Consider the following 19,161-nt stretch of genomic DNA (forward strand, 5'->3'; position numbering starts at 1 on the left):
CACGGATGCCAGCCTGTCGGGCTGGGGTGGTGTTCTGGGCGTTCTGTCCGCCCAGGGTACTTGGTCGGAGGGGGAGTCTTCCCTCCCGATCAACATTCTGGAATTGCGTGCGATAAGGCTCTGTCTTCATCGCTGGACGGACCGGCTGCAGGGCTGCCCGGTTCGGGTGCAGACAGACAATGCCACGGCGGTGGCCTACATCAACCACCAAGGGGGCACCAGGAGTGCCCGAGCGGCTCGAGAGGTGGCCGACATTCTGTCTTGGGCCGAGACTCATGTCCCGGCGATAACGGCGGTTCACATTCCGGGAGTGGAGAACTGGCAGGCGGACTATCTGAGTCGCCAGACCCTGGATCAGGGGGAATGGTCTCTCCACCCGGCTGTCTTCCAGATGTTGTGCGCGAAGTGGGGTCTTCCAGATGTGGACCTGTTCGCGTCTCGCCTCAACTACAAGGTGAAGAGGTTCGTGGCAAGGACGCGCGACCCTCGGGCAGACGCGTCGGACGCGTTAGTGGCCCCGTGGCATCAGTACAGGCTGATGTACGCGTTTCCACCGATTCAGTTGCTGTCCAGGTTCCTTCGCAGGTTACACTCGGAACGCAGCACGGTGATTCTTGTGGCACCGGACTGGCCTCGCCGGTCCTGGTACGCAGACCTCGTGAATCTGGCGGTCGACGCCCCTTGGTGTCTGCCTCTTCGAGACGATCTACTGTCTCAAGGACCGATTTACCATCCTGCTTTACAGTCGCTGGCTTTGACGGCCTGGCTGTTGAGACCGAGGTCCTGAAGGAGAAGGGTCTCTCTCCAGAGGTCGTTCATACTTTGATCAACGCGAGGAAGTCTTCCTCGGGGAAGGTTTATTACCGTACTTGGAAGGCCTATTTTGCCTGGTGTGAGTCCAGGGGGTTTTCACCCCGCACGTACTCGGTTTCCCGTGTGCTGTCTTTCCTTCAGACGGGTGTCGATCAGCGTTTGGCGCTGGCTACGATAAAGGGTCAGGTGTCTGCGCTGGCCGTTCTGTTTCAACGTCCCGTGGCTTCCAACTCCTTGGTTGGCACTTTTATTCAGGGTGTGCGGCATCTGGTTCCTCCTAGGAGGGATCCTTTGCCCCCTTGGGACTTGAATCTCGTTCTCTCTGTGTTACAACGTGCTCCTTTTGAACAGATCAGGGAGATCTCGTTGTCTATGTTGTCCAAAAAGGTCGCCTTTTTGGTGGCGATCACTTCGGCTCGCAGAGTGTCGGAACTGGCGGCTTTGTCCTGCAAGTCTCCGTACCTGGTTGTTCATTTGGATAAGGTGGTCTTGCGACCTAATCCTTCTTTTCTGCCGAAACGAGTTTCGGAATTCCATCTTAACGAGGATATTGTTTTGCCTTCGTTGTGCACGAAGCCTAAACATCCAAAGGAGGTGAGATTGCACTCTCTGGATGTTGTTCGGGCGATAAGGGTTTACCTTAAATCGACTGAGTCTTTTCGTAAGACGGACTCCTTGTTTGTTCTTCCAGAGGGTCCTCGGAAGGGCATGGCGGCTTCGGCCTCTACCATCGCCAAATGGATTAGGCAGACCATTGAACAGGCCTATGCCTTGCAGGGGAAGGTTCCCCCTGTGCCTGTGAAGGCGCACTCTACTAGATCTCTGAGTACGTCTTGGGCCTGCCGTCATGGGGCTTCTGTAGCCCAGGTGTGTAAGGCGGCGACTTGGTCGACCGTGCACACTTTCACAAAATTCTACAAAGTAGATGTTCAGGCATCGGCGGATGCTTCCTTTGGCTGCAAGGTTCTTAGTGCGGCTGTTCCATGGGGTCCCTTGTTGGGGACTCCTGGCTGTTGGGATAGTTTTTTGTATCCCCTGGTTTTTTGTCTTTTCCTGGGTTGTTGCTCCTGTTGAGCACTTATTTTTGCTGTTGCCCAGCTGGTTTCCTTCCTTTGGTAAGGTTCCTTTCTTTGATGTGGAGACTGCGTTGCCTTTCGGCGCGGATGCGTTTCCCACCCCTCATGTTTGCACTGCTTTGGGACGTCCCCATATGTGACGAATATGAAGAGGCGGCGACTGTCGGAGGACGTAAGAGAAACCGGAATTTTTGTAAAATCTTACCTGTAAAATTCCTTTCTCTGAGTCCTCCGACAGTCGCCGCCCCCGCCCCTCTTTTGGGGTTTGAATGTATACTCTACTGCTATTCCACTAAAACTGAGATATGGTTGCAGGAAGTAGGAGGGTATTGACTGAGGGGACCACCCCTTGAGGGTGGGATATGTTAAAGCTTTATTGTTAACATATTCTGTTGCCTAGCTACTCCTTCGGAGCAAAGTCTAATACCCCATATGTGACGAATATGAAGAGGCGGCGACTGTCGGAGGACTCAGAGAAAGGAATTTTACAGGTAAGATTTTACAAAAATTCCGTTTTTTTTTTTTTGATTTTGAGGCCGGAACTCCGCTTTAAGAACAACCCTGCAGTCCCTATCGTGTTCGTAACCCGGGGACTGCCTGTGTGTGTATGTGTGTATGTATGTATATATATATATATATATATATATATATATATATATATATATATATATATATAATCTATCATAATAATATGGGTTCTATAGGCAGATTGTTTTGTTCAGAATAGTTTGCAGTGTGCAATTAGGAGACAGACAGTTTTTAAAATTGTATCTGCCATCACAGTACACATAGGGTAAGTCGAGGTAAACCTAGTATCCCCAGCCTCCTGCCAAACATATCGAAGAAGAAAGCGATTTTTAGGTAAAGACAAAGGTAAGCAGCAATTTTTTTTTTTATTTCTGCAATGTGAATGAGATCATGTAATAAATATAAAGTAGGTGTTTATCAGTTTGATTGCAATAGTGGAAATACACATTCATGTAAATGTCATGTTAGCAGCTGAAAATGAAAAGGAATAATGCATAGTGTAATTGATGATGTATGTTTGGAGGTGTCTGAGTATGCACACATTCAGTATGTTAATGTTCCATATCTTTTCTATTTCTAGAACTCTTGAAGCTGATAAGAGTGTAATTTTGGGAGCTGTTCCTAGACGTGAACCATATAGTTGTACTTTCTTATCTTTTTGGCCTCTACTAAGAAAAGCTCTGAATGGGAATTGGCTCTCACATGTCACAAATGTCTTTTATGGCTGCTAGAATTACAGATCTGGATTTGGCTAGACACCCGATAAGTGTCATTATCTGAATATTTTAGTTTTGTCCTGTATTTTCTGAGATGTTTGCAGTGGAAATCTTCTAAAGATTATTTAAAGCCGAACTTCAGACAAATAGCCTAGTTGTCATACATTTGGAGCTGTTTTTCTGCTAAAAGATTTGCATTTGTGTCTATCCACCCCTGAGATTTACACAGCTCTGGCAAACAGCACAACCCTGTCTAGTAGGGCAGGAGACCTGATTTTTATATTCTGCAGCAGGGGTTCCAAATTTCCTTACCAAAGAGCCAATTTACTGACCTTCAAACCTTAGGGGGGTACGGACTGTGGCCCAATGGGAATAGAAAATGTTCTGCTATTCTGCTTGCGACCCTAACCTTTCCTCTTATTCATGTTATTCATTTGTCTATTAAGTGCCTTAACCTTACCTTTTGCTATGCCACCCAAGTGCCACCTGACCCAAATCCAATTAGTCCTGAATGTGACCTGCCCTAACCTCCACTTCATTATGGACTCCACTTTTGACTGGCTTTTTATTAGCTCTCCAGCTGTCTCCGGTAAGATGAACCTGGGAATGTCACACAGCCAATGGAAAGCCCGCTTGTGGGGGCCCCTGGTGGTATTTCTTAATGGAGAAATGAGGCCAAAGATATTTTGGACATACTTCTTCTGTGGGTCACAGGAGGGCACTTGGTTCTGGATTGTTTTGACCCAGATTCAGCCAACAGTGAGCTACTGTAAAGTCTGCTGTCGGCTGATGACGCAGAGCTGGTCCAGGCTCCGCCGAGATCCCGACAGTATTGTTGTGATCCACCCAAATGCCTGACTGGCACACAGCTGACAGCCTGAGCCAGCCACTTCTGACTCCATCCCCCCCCCCCCCCCCCCGAGCCCAGCGCTCCAGTGAGTGCTGGAGGGGCAGGGCACAGAATGGTGACTGACCATTACTGCTCTGTACTTAGAGCAGATCCTAGAACCGAGTGATCAGTGGTCTTAGATTTCTCAGTTCTCCGTGTAGAGCTTGCGGGGGAAAGCTGCAGCATCAGATCACTGCAGCAGGCATCTAGGTAAGTATAGCTATTTGTGGTTTCCTATTCCCAAGCTTTTCATTTCGGCTGGTCATACACCTATAGGCTGAGGGGGACATATTTAACAAACTCCCCCATCAGCGTGGACAGATTAGTCTTGCTAATGGCAGCTATTGAATTCCACAGTCAACCCCACCAGCTGTCAAAATGCTTGGACAGGTTCTGCATCTGATTGGGTGCAGGTGCTGCTCTGCCAACAATTTTCTGCCCAGCTCCTTCAAATTTTAAATGAAGGGATGTTGGGCGGGAGGTGGCAGACAGGGCCACCCATGGAGCGAATTTCGTTTAGTTCATTAGCAACTTGTCAAACTTTATTCTGTGTATGGCCAGCTTGGGACTCTGCATCATAGGGGGCCCAAATGTACCATTAATGACCATGGGGTATTGGAATCCTATGAGCACGATATATGAAGTAACCTAACCACCATTGTTTGATGTGGCAGAACAATTGCTCTCCAACTGACCAAACCCTTTCTTTAGTTCCATAGAAATATTCAATCATTTACAAGAGCCAGATAGTTTCCTTTTTATTGTTTGTCCTGGCCCATTGACTGGTTTCCTCCCTAGTAATTCTATTTATTTTCTGAGCTATGGTCATTCCATTTGAATTACACACATTTTTATTCTGACTAAGCTTCAGTATTGCCAATGGTTTGCTGCTCTGTGACTGATGATCAGTCGCCTTGTACTTCCAAACCACCGTCAAGCCCAAATATATTTATCTAGTTCTACCAAGCTGATTAAACTCTCTTCTAACTTTCTTTTTAAAGCGATGTGGTGCCCGTTCCACCAAAGCAAATAATGTGTCGTGTGTCCTTGCAGAGACAAGTGTTTCCATTGCCTTCAACTTTAATGTAGAGAATAATGTATACCTCCCTTCCCTATTGATTCCCTGCTGGTTTTGTGTTCTCTGTATGATAAATGATTGACGTTTCAAAGGTCAGAGGAACACAGGCTGTTATTTCTTTCATGTTGTTTGCTTTGGTGCATTTCATGTATTCCTGGCAGATTTGCAATCATTTTAGGATTCTAGCATAGGAAAGATAAGGTAATTTTCGCAAACACAATTTTTTTTTTTAGAGTATAGGTATCAATTTATATTTATACAGAACATTTTTTATGAATAATGTGGTCAGAGTAACCTGTAACTGCTAAGAGAAATAATCGAATAGACGTGTGACCTTATGAACAAGGCATGTGTATACCAGAAATCAGAGCTACAGTGCATTGCGAAAGTATTCGGCCCCCTTGAACTTTTCGACCTTTTGCCACATTTCAGGCTTCAAACATAAAGATATAAACTGTAATTTTTTTTTTTTTTTTTTTTTTTTTTTTTTTTGAAGATATAACAACAAGTGGGACACAATCATGAAGTGAAATGAAATTTTTTGGACATTTCAAACTTTTTTAACAAATAAATAGCTGAAAAATTGAGCGTGCAAAATTATTCAGCCCCCTTAAGTTAATACTTTGTAGCGCCACCTTTTGCTGCGATTACAGCTGTAAGTCGCTTGGGGTATGTCTCTATCAGTTTTGCACATCAAGAGACTGAAATTTTCAAAAGTTCAAGGGGGGCGATTACTTTCGCAATGCACTGTAAGTGGCTCAGTTCACTCACTTTGCCCTGCCAAATGTTATTTTTCAGTATAAGAAATCCACCCAAAAACTATTTTAGAATTCTACCTCTAAGATCCAAATGTTTTCCACAATGACCACCAATACGAGCTGCAAAGAAGTTGCATACCTGAAAATATTGATCACTAAAATAATTAGCATTATAGTTTTTGTTAAGTTTTTTCAGATCTGCTATTAATGTTTCAAGTTGGTTCAGAATAATGTAGTAAGTGACTTGCGTTGTATCTGTTTGTAGAAATCCTATGATATCTATGTAGTGGCAGAGCGGGCACATTAATCATTTGGCTGTGGAAGCTTGTTTAGTTTGGTAATGTTTTATGGAATAACAGCTGTTGATTATGGCATAGAGACAGAAGATTAGTATGGAGTTGTCGGGAGGCAGAATTTAGGTTTTCTCACAGCTGAGCCACGTTATCAAAAAAGCCAACATATGCACTTTCTGTTGCACGGTTAAATCCAGTATAATACAATCTTGCAGTAGAAAATACCAGTTTTGGGAAACTGAAAAGAGAAGTACGAGCTCCTAAAAGAACAAACATCCATACACGCCTAGATGGGGGCAGCTATCCCCTGCCACCTCTACACCAAGAACTGAGCAATCAAACACCGCTGATCGTTCAGTTCGTGGGTCCGCTTTGAGCCCAGACCGCTCTGTGCCCTGCCTCTCCAGCGCTAACATCCACTATTTAATGGCCCTGTAATCTATTTTTCTTGAAATTGCTTCTTACTGTCCTTCTTTTTTTTTTTTTTTTTTTTTTTAGAGCTGGCGGTCGGCTTTCTGACGATACCAACTGCTGCGGCTCAGCTATTATCCCAGCGAGCAGGAGGGGATGTTCTCCACCGGGAGACCCGAGCAACCAGCCAGCACGTCCACTGGCTGGTTGGAGTCCCGAAAGATATGGCTTTGTTCGGTTCTCCGATCATGTCACCCAGAAACGACGCCACTTGGCTGCCAACGGCGCCGATTTAAAAAATGCTGATTTTGGCGTTTTGAATACTTAGAAGTGCAGTGGTAGGATCTTTTAGACCCCAGATCCCGCCATAAAGAGTACCTGGCACTGCCTATCACTGTCACAAGGGATGTTTACATTCCTTGTGACATCAATAAAAGTGATCAGATTTTTTTTTTTTAAAAAAAACAGTGTTTAAAAATAAAAAACAAAATAAAATTAGAATTTTTTTTTTTTTTTTAAAGCGTCCCTGTGGGCTCGCGCTTAAAAGAAAACGCATACGTAAGTATGTAAGTTGCGCCCACAGATGAAAACGGTGTTCAAATCAAACATGTGCGGCAACGCCACAGTTGTTGGAGCGGGAGCAATAATTCTAGAAAAAGACCTCCTCTGTAACTCTAAACTGGTAACCATTGAAAATTTTTAAAGCGTCGCCTTTGGAGATTATGTACCGTAGTTTGTCGCCATTCCACGAGTGTACGCAACGCAATTTTAAACCGTAACATGTTGGGTATCTATTTACTCCGTGGGACATCTTTTACAATATACAACGGCTGCCATTTTATTCTCCAGAGTCTTTGCTAAAGAAAACTATATATATAATGTTTGGGGGTTCGAAGTAATTTTCTAGCAAAAAATACTGATTTTAACTTTTAAACAACATGTGTCCCAAATAGGCTTGGCCCTTAAGTGGTTAAGAATACATATTTGAATAGAATGTTTGTTTGTGTTTTTTTTTTTTTTTTTGTAAGGCCCCTTTCACACAGTCATTTTATTTTTGGCGGGTCTGAACGGTCACCCCATGCATGTCTATGGGGCATCGGATGTCAGCGGAGACATGTCCGCTGACATCCGATCCGTCAAATCTGGATGGATGGAAATCCTATTTTTAATTCGTCCAGTGGATCGGATCAGATGAGAACGGACAGACGGTCCGTTCCCATCCGATTCCCCCATAGAGATGCATGGGGACCTGATAGCTGTGTCTCCGTGCACAGCGCAGAGACACAACTGTCACCCTCCTGCTCCCCCGCTGAGAAACGGGGCCCGTCCGACAGACCGGACTGTGTGAAAGAGCCCTTAATTCAAAGTTTAGTGGCACTTTAAAGGAGTTGTAAAGTCATAAAGGTTTTTCTTATCTTAATGCATTCTATGCATTAAGATAAAAAGCCTTCTGTGTGTAGCAGCCCCCCCAGCACCCCTAATCTCTGTCCAGCGATGTCCGCGAGTCCCTCGGCTGCCTTGGGACTCTCCCTCCCAACGGCTCCCGCAGCGATCAATCAAAGTCAGAGAGCCAATCAGAAGAGAGGGGGTGGACCCGAACGGCAGCTCCGTGTCTGAATGGACACACGGAGCTGCAGCTCAGCTTGGTTGCCCCCATACCCAGTGCTGTGGGGGCACTCGATAGGAGGGAGGGGCTAGGAGCAGGAACAAGGGACCTGAGAAGAGGACCCGAGATCCAGGCTGCTCTGTGCAAAATCAACTGCACAAAGGAGGCAAGTATAACATGTTCCGCTTTCAAAATTGAATCTTGGTCCACTTTAAAGTGGAACTGAACTCTAAAAGTGAAGATTTGCCCTGTCACGGGGGAACATCTTTAGGCATTATTGTGTGTGTCTCTCCCTCTCCCCCTCTCTCCTCTCTCCTCTCTCTCCCCCCCTCTCTCTCTCCCCCCCTCTCTCTCTCTCTCCCCCCTCTCTCTCTCCCCCCCTCTCTCTCTCCCCCCTCTCTCTCTCCCCCCTCTCTCTCTCCCCCCTCTCTCTCTCCCCCCTCTCTCTCTCCCCCCTCTCTCTCTCCCCCCTCTCTCTCTCCCCCCTCTCTCTCTCCCCCCTCTCTCTCTCCCCCCTCTCTCTCTCCCCCCTCTCTCTCCCCCCCCTCTCTCTCTCCCCCCCCCTCTCTCTCCCCCCTCTCTCTCCCCCCTCTCTCTCCCCCCTCTCTCTCCCCCCCCTCTCTCTCTCCCCCCCCTCTCTCTCTCCCCCCCCTCTCTCTCTCCCCCCCCTCTCTCTCTCCCCCCCCTCTCTCTCTCCCCCCCCTCTCTCTCTCCCCCCCCTCTCTCTCTCGTTCGTTTGTTCTCTCTCTCGTTCGTTTGTTCTCTCGTTCGTTCGTTTGTTCTCTCGTTCGTTCGTTCGTTCTCTCGTTCGTTCGTTCGTTCTCTCGTTCGTTCGTTCGTTCTCTCGTTCGTTCGTTCGTTCTCTCGTTCGTTCGTTCGTTCTCTCGTTCGTTCGTTCGTTCTCGTCACTCGTTTACTTTTTTTGCTATGTACCAATTTAAAAAAAAAAGTCGTACTCTTGGATATCTGTTGGGCACTCTCATTAGACCGTATATGTGGAATCTGAACTTTGGGTTTCCCCCCCATTTCTAAGGGGTGTCCCCGTTATGAGAAGTGCTACTAAACTAAAGCCAGTGTGTCCAAAAGATAATTTAATTGACCACTGCAAACCTGTATTCAGCGCCTCACTTTTACATGTGTTTTAATTAATTACAGAGTTGTAGGATTGTGCTGTGTAGTCTAGCGATTGAAGACTGTGTTTAGAGTTCAGGAGGTTGATGGGGCAGAAACTGTAGAGGTTTGCTTGATTTTTAACCCTTCACACTCAAGCTGAAGTGTCTGGATAAAACCGTAAAAGGGGCAAATATAGATCTTTTATAACTAAGCCTAACCATTTTTCTAATGTAAGCCTTTATGTAATAAAAGACTGAATAATCAGAGTTTAGTAACTGGTGTTTTCAAATAGGCTAATTTTCAGTGGAACACACATTTAATTTGAAGAAACCCTTTAAATAAAGCAATATACTCAAACCTGTAGTAGTAGATGGTCAGTGATCGTCTTTATGGAAATTCATTGCCTGACTGATACCCAGGATAAACAGTTTGTAGTTCCTTGCTATTATGTTATTGTGATTTGCACAGTTATCCATCTGATGAGGCAGTAAGTTCTGTGCTTTACTGTCTACATTCTAAATTAAACTGTCACTTTCTAATGATCTTGCCTGAATCTTAAATGAGTCTAAACCAAATGGATATTTACTTGCTTCTAAGAATGCTTCATTTATTTTTCAGTCTGACACCTATCTGTGCAAGTCGGTACGGCTGCCAGAAGATGATGAAGCCTATGTAGGTATGTATGATACATAGAGAAATTTCCTTTTAATGTAGCATTACTTTGTTTTTTTCTTTATCCTCACAAAATTATAAGCATAATCCTTTATCAGATGGTCCAGAAACGACTTTTGTCTTGCATAATGCAGAATTGGAAGATGGAAAAAAAAAAAGTAGTTGGAGAGGCACATTAACATCCCGGCGGCTGCATGAGTAATGGTGGCAGAGGAAATGAATACCAGTGCCCATGGCGAACACTGAGGTTCCCCATTTATTAGACATTGCTTTTCTGTCCAGGGGATAACTTTTCAATTCTGCAACATTAAACAGTGGGTGTACCGTTACCCCCGTAGGGGCCGTTGGTATTAACTGGTTCTTCCCCAAACGGTACAGAAGCCACCAGCCACCCACGCAACAGTCAATTCACGCCAGCTTTTTTTTTTTATTGTTGGTAAAACTTTTGATAGGAGAGGGATTAGGGCATGGGATATGCCCAAAATGATTATTACTTCTAATTAGGGGTCAGTCTTCTCCTTTCACATTGTAAAGCGCTGCTCACATTGTAAAGCGCTGCGCAAACTGTTGGCGCTATATAAATCCTGTATAATAATAATTCAACTCCTTTTATTCATCTGTAAATATTGGCCTCACAGCTGGAGACCATGAAGAAAGTTTCTTTTGCATCTGGTTACCCTGCACCACTTGACAACAATTGGTACCAGGAAAGCAGCCAAGACACTGTGTTTCAGCTTTACCTGGTTTTAAAGTTGTAAATCACTGCAGTTTTTTTTTCCTTCCCTGCAAGGCTAAAGGCATAATGTACTAGTAAGTATGCATCGCATACTAGCACAATATAAGAAACTTACCTAAAAATCAAGCCTTCCAGCGTTGCGATGTCATAGCTGGAGACAGCTTCCATCTTCACCCATCTTGTTTCCGGGTTCACCGGACTGCGGCTCTCTGACTGGTCGGAGCCTTGATGAGGGCATGGCGTGTGCGCGGGAGCCACCAGTTATAGCACAGGGCTCTAAAGGAACAGCAAGGGTGGCCGTTCAGTGCGCATGCGCCGGTGATGTCACTTGCTGAATGTACTGTAAATATCGCCTAAGCTTTTCATGTTTAGGAAATATTATATGTTTACCTATAGGTAAAATTTACAGATGAAAGTTTACTTCCTCTTTAAAACTTGTCTCCAAGCAAATTCACCAGTTTGTTTTGGAAGAAAATAGCCCACTAGGTATTTCTGGCATTTAGCCTGGTGTTTAGGTAACGTTTAGTATAGAGAGGTCCCTGGCCTGAGAGGGGCCTTAAAGCTCAACTCTGGGAAACCATTTATCTCTTGCATTGGGGCTGCACCATTAATTGCTTGTTTAGGTCTAGCGGTTAAAGAGAAGATCATCTACATACCCAATCCTCCACTCCTCTGTGTTGCTAGATGGTCCCTGCAGTGTCTTCTTCCCCATGGGCGGCTAGCAGTCTTAGATCCTGACATCCATAGCTCTGCAGTGGATGCGGACATGATGACGCAGAGGGATAGACCACTGCTGGAATGTGGGTATGCGGGATCTACCAGGGGAATGGAGGGTCAGGTAAGTTAAAGGGTAAAAACTCTCCCCTAGACTGAAGGGGAGTCTCCCCTGCAGTGCAGGCTCAGCTCAACTGCAAGGGATAATTTTTAAAGTGTTACTAAACCCAGGACCCTGCATTCACTATATTTACTGCTAAATACGTTTTCTCATCAGCAGTATATAGCAGTTTTATTAATTCTTTGAGTGTCTGGTTAAAGCTTGTAGGAGCAGTTTTCATTCCACTCTGACTGTCCTATGAGGCTGAAGAACCTCTGACCCTCTGTCTGAACAGTGCTGATTGGCCCTGTGCTGATCACATGCACCCTCCCAAGAAGAAGAAGAAAAATCTCTAGCAATACACACCAAACTGAGCATGTGCAGAGTGCCCCCAAGGCTCTGTACTATCAGCAGATGAATTTGGGACAGTAAAAGAATGGGAGGATCAGAGAAGACAAGATCAAACAGCATTTTTACACAATGTGCAGGATTAACCCCTTTGGTTCCACATTGAGAATAACGAGCATGCTTTAGCCCCCGTTCACATTGGAGCGACTTGTCATTCGATTTGACAGGTCAAATTGCATGGCAAGTCGCAGCCTTTGTGGTGCAGCACGGATTTGAAAAAGTAGTTCCTGCACTACTTTTGGCAAGTTTCGGGTGTGACTTACATAGACCTCTGTCCATGAAGCTGCAAAGATGTCTTCCAAGTCACACCTGAAGTCGCACTGACATGTGGCTTTGAAATTGTGCGATTTCAGATGAAGTCGTGCTATTTCAAAGCCGCAGTCAATGTGAACGAGGGCTAACTGCATATACAGACTGATTTTACTGTTGTGGGTTTAGTAACACTTTAAGTTTCCTGGGATTGCTCTTTTAATCATTGGTGTAATTTAATCTAAATTATGGTATCTGACAAAAGTGAGTACACCCCTCACATCTTTGTAAATATTTTATTATATCTTTTCATGTGACAACACTGAAGAAATGACACTTTGCTACAATGTAAAGTAGTGAGTGTACAGCTTGTATAACAGTGTAAATTTGGTGTCCCCTTGGGGGGGGGGGGACTTACCTTACCTTTCCTACCCCCAAAGTCAGGGGTGTCACGTCCTAGATAACAAAGTGAAATAGGGTTCTGAGAACTGCAAATAGACTTTCCAGGTTAAAGAAGACCTTAGTAGGTGCAATAATGTTATCTGCTCTTAAAGCAGAACTTCACTCTCTCAATCAACGTGAACTATTTTTAGTCCTTATGCTGCTAGCATTAGTAAATAGATAGAAAAGTATATCATATTTACTTGTGTTAAACATTTAAAACATTTCTTTAGTTACTTCCTGGTTTCTATGCCCAGGCAAATGTCATACATCCCAGCAGTACTCAGGAGGGGAGGGAGGTTTCTAAGCTCAGCCTATCCCTGAGCGAAGGGCAAATGGATTCCAGGAAGTAAATGATACATAAATCATCTGCCCTTACTCAAAATGGCCATTGCCAGAAATGCCAGGGGGTGTTTTTCAAAATGATTTTGCAGCAAAATAAAGCATGGAGACATGGATGGATAGGGGAGTTTGCTTTGAATATTAAAAATTAATTAAATGGCATTTTTGGTTTGTGGTGTTCAAATGCAGTGCATTTCCACTTTAAGTAGGAGCTCTGTTTTTAAGAAATTTCGAGGGGTGGCATTTTAATCGTGAGCTTTAAAATTACTGTGAGGATCTGGTAATTTAGAAACGGCAGCAGGGCTTGTTGGCTTTCTATAATTACCAGAATATTTTTCTGCCATTTTAGAGATCAATGCTGTTATCGTTCAGCTCTTTGTTTTCTATGATTTAATGGGTTTTTTTCATTTTTTTTTTAATTTGCAAAATTTAAAGTCTCGTTTCTTCTTAAATGATTAGTGAGGGGCAAAATTCCATATAAATGAATTGTCCTGCTCTGTTTATTCAGTGAAATAAGTATTTATTATGCTGTGCCTGGCAAACAAGACAGATGTAAAGGAGGCCAAGAAGGACATCTCTCCAGGGGCCATGGCTTTGGAGTTGCCATGGTAATCATTAGCACTGAAGAAATACATACTTAGGGGGTTGGGTGGCCGATGAAGGTTTTGTGTGTGTGGTTCAAGAAGCTGCTGCATTACTGAATTTCTTTTATAAGTAAATACATGCTTTTCTTACCTTGTGTGAACTTTTGCTTTCCTTGATGTATTTCTAAATCAGAAGTGCATTTGTGTTGTTGACGGTTATCTGACTAGTAAGTCATTTGAAATGCTGTAAAAGAAATGGGGGTAGCTAAGAATAGGGGTATATGTTTCCCATCAACAAAGACTGCTTTTATTCATTGTAGAACATTATTTCATTTAGAAAGAACTACAAAAATAAAAAAAAGTTGTGTTTACTGAATAGCCTGAGGTTTAATGCCCATAATGTGCACCTGACCGGACCGGGCCTAAAAGGAATCGACCACACAAGTGCTTTTGTGAACTTCCTTGTCTTTTTTGCTGGACATGGGGCCCTGACATTTTTTACTCTGAACACTAAGCCCGCATTCACATTGATCCGACTTGTCAGGCGACTTGTCAGCCTGACAAGTCGCGGTCCTCACGCTCCCACTGTGTAGTACAGGAGCCGTTCTAATAGGAGCGACACAAGTCGCTCCGACTTAGAAAAATGGTCCTGTACTACTTTGGGGCGACCTGGAGGCGACTTGCATAGACATTTATTTCATGAAGTCCGTGCAAGTCGCGCCGAAGTCGCGCTGCACGCGACTTCACAGGTCGCCCTTTAAGTCGGAGCGACCTAGTGTGAACGGACAATAAGTGCAAACCCCTATTATTAATTGGCAACATGCCTGACCCTCTGCTGCTCACTGACATTCTGGCATTGAAGAGTTGAAGGACAGGGGATGGGGTTTAGCATCATGAGTGGTGCAGCTTCTTCTGAATGTGGACCAAAATGTCCCATGTGCAGCCCAGACCTAAGAAACAAGGGGCTTCACAATTACAATAGGAATCATTTTAAAGACTAACACCGGTGCTGACCACTTCAGAACTTTAAGACCCCGTTAACACTGGGGCGACGCTTCTTGCCGGGGCGACCTCACAGGTCGCGGTGCGCAGCTCGCACCGCGACCTCGGTGCGGCTGGTACAGACTTCATATCATTGAAGTCAATGCAGGTCGCTCCAGGTCGCCCCAAAGAAGCTCCGGACCCTTTTTCTAAGTCGGAGCGACTTGTGTCGCTCCTATTAGAACGGGTCCACAGCTACTCTATGGCAGGCGACCTGTCAGGCGACCAGGTCGCCTGACAGTTCGCCCCAGTGTGAACGGAGTCTTAAGGTGAAAATTTTTTTTATTGTGTACGTTTTATGGTTACAAAGTCAGCAACAATGGCTATTGCCCAAAGCATGACATGTATAAATCAAGACAAAACCGTGCAAACCGGAGGTTATATCCATCCGTAAAAACCAGGGTTAACATGGACATCGTATCTGCATGAAATGCTCTAATGGACTATAAACAGAAAAATGGGTACAGTATATCGGAATACATATAACTATCCACTGCCACAACGGAGGTGACCCACACCTAGCCTGGTGTATATAAGGTTCAATCAATGAATATACAAAGAAAAAAGGAAGGAAATAATAGAGGGGCTACTCAGGGTTTTTTTCACAGAAAGCGCTACAAGATTGTGGAACTCTCTACCACAAATGGTAGAAACTGCAGGAACTGCAGGGAGTATGGCTACTTTTAAAAGACTCTTGGACGTACATCCCAAGGATCAAAACATTCAGGGGTATGAGAAATGATTACGTCCACACACACCTACACAGGATTGAACTGGATGGACTATGGTCTTTATTGAATCTCCACTACTATGTAACTATGTAAAGAAAAAAGAGAATGGGAAAGAGGGGTGTAGGGTCTAAGGCCTAGCTGGTTAGGACTGGTTCAATTTTTTTTTTTTTTGTTAAAGAAAATTTTATTTGGTTTTTCAAAAAACAATACAATAGACATTGTTCACTGTTCACTTTAAAGCAGAACCTTACTCATACCAGTTTGATCACCATTAATATTCTTTACCAAAGGAACATACATTCCTCATTAATAGTTATGCTACCAAAATGAGTGTGTTCTGTAAAATGCCTAAAGCATTGCTACTATATTATACTATAGTCTCTTCTTGCTGATGTCCCCATTTTGTTGAAGCCCAAAGCTGTCGCTTTCTTTTTGGAGACTCTCCCCCTCTCCTTGGTCTCAAAAAACGACATCTCCCTTTCTGTTAGTAAAATGTGTGCAATTCCAGTCTTCACCGTATGTCTTGGCTTAGCTAGAGAGGAAGGCTGAAAGAAGCTTTACAGTGCTGAAGTTCACAGGCTGCCGCTGCCCAGAATGTCAAGGAGATAAGATCAGGCACCATGGAGCTGATTTACTAAAACTGTGGGAGTGCAAAATGTAGTGCAGCTTTGCATTGTAGCCAATCAGCTTCTAACTTCAGCTTGTTCAATTTAAGCTTTGACAAAAAAACTGGAAGCTGATTGGTTTCTATTCAGAGCTGCACCAGATTTTGCACCCTCCAGTTTTAGTAAATCAACCCCTATGTGTAAGTTTAAAGGAGAAGTCCGGCCTAAAACCTCTAAATCTACTTGCAGGCACAATCTAAGACTAACCTATCTAACCATGTAAAGCAAAACTTGCTATACATACCTTTTTCTGAAGCCGGTCTGAACCCACGCTGAGTTGTCATTAGCAGCTTCTCTGCGTGGGAGTGTGCAGAAGTGGCAGCGAAAAACTGAAGCCTCATAGCAAGTCTATAGGTGATGTCCCTTCCCTGGAATTTCACAGCCGTTGTTGGCGGTGTCCTGTACAGAGCTTCCCCTGCTGGAGACCAGACCGGAGCGGCTTCATAAATTGTATGTTTAGCAAATTTTGCTTTTCAGGGCTAGAAAAGCTAGTCTTAGATTGTGCCTGCAAGTACACTTAGAGATTTTAGTTTTAGGCTGGACTTCCCCTTTAACTCTTTTGTGTCTCCTTGGCATCAGAGTTTGTCCTGTCACCTCTCCTGCTTTTTCTTTTCTCCTTCCCTAATCTGTGTTGTTACTAAAACTGGAGATTGCAAAATCTGGTGCAGTTGTGCATGGTTACCAATTAGCTTCTTACCTCAGCTTGTTCAAGTAAGCTTTGACAAGAGTGCTGCGTCAGATTTTGCACTCTCCAGTTTTAGTAAATCAACCCCACTGTGTCATTCCTGTATACAACCCCCCCCCCCCCCTTCAGTAAATCGTTAGGCTGTCAGCAGATCGCCCTTTAGTGACTCGCTGATTACAGGCACAGTGCTGAGAATACAGGACAACTGAGGCTGTGAAGAGTAGGGGTGAGACAGGGGGTTATTGGATTTTACACATAGGCACTTATTTTTAATATTTTACATAGCTATACCTGCAAAAAGGGCAAGGGTGAAGTAATCTATCAATACTTATTTTCTGGCCTCATGCACACTGGATGTTCTAAAAATGCCAGTAGCATTCGCTGTAGCTGTAGAATGAGTTTTGCAGTAGCATTTTTCAGCTTTTTTTAAGCTGTTTTTAGAGTTAGAGCCTTTTTCCAGGTGAAAAACTCCTCTTCAAAACCACTAGTTCTGGGTTTCCTTTCCAGACAGAAAACGTCCAGCCAAAAAACGCTGATAAAAGCCTATGTGTACATGGACAGATAGGATAACATGCTGCAGCAAAAAATGCCTGAACCCAAAAATGGCAGCTATAAAAATGTCCAGTGTGCATAAGGCCCTTTCATTTCTACTTCAGTGAAAAGATGTCTGAAACTTCAGGTACAACTGTTTTCTTTGCTGATATAAAAATCAGGTAATGCTATTCTATATTATTTGAAAAATAAATTAATGTTAAGTGAATTTTACTTTGGCCTCCTTTAATCAACTGTACATCAGCACTCGGAGTGGAAAAAGAGAAGGCAGAACTTGGGAGCCAATGTGTTAGCAATATGCTTTTAGGGAAACAAGTTAGCAGAGGAATGGGCTGCTGTCCTCCATTGTGCAGTTACAGGCTGGGGTGTGGAGGTGATCAGGCTTTAACTGCAGTAGAGAAAGGTTAGGTCAGCCTTTCTGTATAGTCTGGCAGAGATTTCTATATCTTTGTAATGGTTGCACAGAAATGCAAACCCCTTGGCAGGTCAGTAAGTTCTTACATACAATATTCATTTCAACTTTGCATTTACCAGTTTGTCTAGAGCAGTGTTTCTCAACCTTTTTTCAGTCGAGGCACACCCCAGAAATTATGGACAGTCTTGAGGCACCCTTTAAAAAATTATGGACAGTCTTGAGGCACCCCATCCTAAAGGTTTTACATAATGCAGCAACATACACACACGTAGGGTGCCCAACGTTGGAGGTACAAGTTGGTACTGACTAGTATTCCAATGTTTCTCTTTTTCCTCAGTTTTTCTTCATCAATCAGCTAATATGACCCCAAAGCTTATGGAGAGAAGCAGGGGAGGGTCAAACAAGCATGCTACTCAGGCAACTGACATCCTCCTTATCAACTGATGATGTCATTGGTCATTAGCAGGTCGGCAGCTAGAGGGCCATAACGGTGCACAATGAAAACCTGTGTAACGTAAAAGGCAGGCTTCATTCACCCGCTGCCTTATATACAATTTTTGGGAAATGTTTGGGGCATTTTGCTGAGGCACCCTGGTTGAAAAAGGCTGGTCTAGAGGACAATATTGAAAACACCACTTGCAAGAAAGTAGCAGTAGGCACTTACCTCTTCATTCTCCTTGTTTTGCTTACCTATGAAAGCTTCTTAGGACTTCTGGAGTTTCCTCAAGAAGGCACATCTCAAAGACATCTAAAGTAAACCAAAGGAGGTTAGCATCTCCTCTCCAGTCCAGAAGTACCTGCACACGTAGTCTCCAGGCAAGAGTTTGGATGTCATACAGTCATGGGATGTTTGAAGCAAGATTCCAGTGTTTCCAGGGTTTCCTAAAGCCATACTACTTAGTTTAGACTGGAGTGGAGAAGGGTTGGAACTTCTGCCAAATTTGGTTTGCTGTCTGTATTTCCATTGGTTGGCTGTTCCCTTTTTCAGAATTTGTTAAACAAGGATTAGAACTTTTTCGTGTTCAGTAAATTCCTATCAGGGATACATACAGCAACTCTCCTTTCCAAACTTCAAATCCCTATGTAATGTATTGTTAAAGTGTTTTAAATAAATTTGAGAAATCTGGCAGCTGCTATTGCTAGCCTCCCGCTGGTGTCTGGCTTCCATACTACACAGACCTAAGATTTTCATACAGCAAATCAATCCAGTGAAAAGTAACTAAAAGCTCAGTATTGGCAGCCTATGTATTTCTCTAATTTTGCTATGTCTTTAGTGATTTTCAAGATTTGTGCCCAATGTTTGTATGTAGTAAATACACTAGTTCACACTTGGCAGAGTGCATTTTGGATCCAATAATGATTCCATGTGGCAGTTGTAGAATACTGAAATGTGAAAAAGCTAACTTTTGTTCTTTTTCCAGCAGGCTTTAGTTTGTGCTTTTATGTCTACATAAATTATGACATTACACAGATTTCAAACTTCATGTAAGCCCTCCCTGAATGACATTTAATTTGCGAAAACATTGTGTGTTGTAAAAATTGCCA

General features: G+C 43.9%; 1 protein-coding gene across 3 annotated transcripts in view; it reads left to right on the forward strand.

The window, feature by feature from the left end:
- PAM (peptidylglycine alpha-amidating monooxygenase) overlaps nucleotides 1-19,161 on the forward strand; it is a 317,350-nt gene that overhangs the window by 46,201 nt on the left and 251,988 nt on the right. For all 3 annotated transcript variants that reach the window (XM_082267132.1, XM_082267133.1, XM_082267134.1), the window contains exon 4: nucleotides 9,900-9,957. In XM_082267132.1, coding sequence (XP_082123258.1) covers nucleotides 9,900-9,957 — 58 coding nt within the window. The remainder of the gene's footprint in view (nucleotides 1-9,899; nucleotides 9,958-19,161) is intronic.

Source organism: Pelophylax lessonae (genome assembly GCF_965119305.1).
Source record: "Pelophylax lessonae genome assembly, chromosome: 1".
In the NCBI taxonomy this organism is placed as follows: domain Eukaryota; kingdom Metazoa; phylum Chordata; class Amphibia; order Anura; family Ranidae; genus Pelophylax; species Pelophylax lessonae.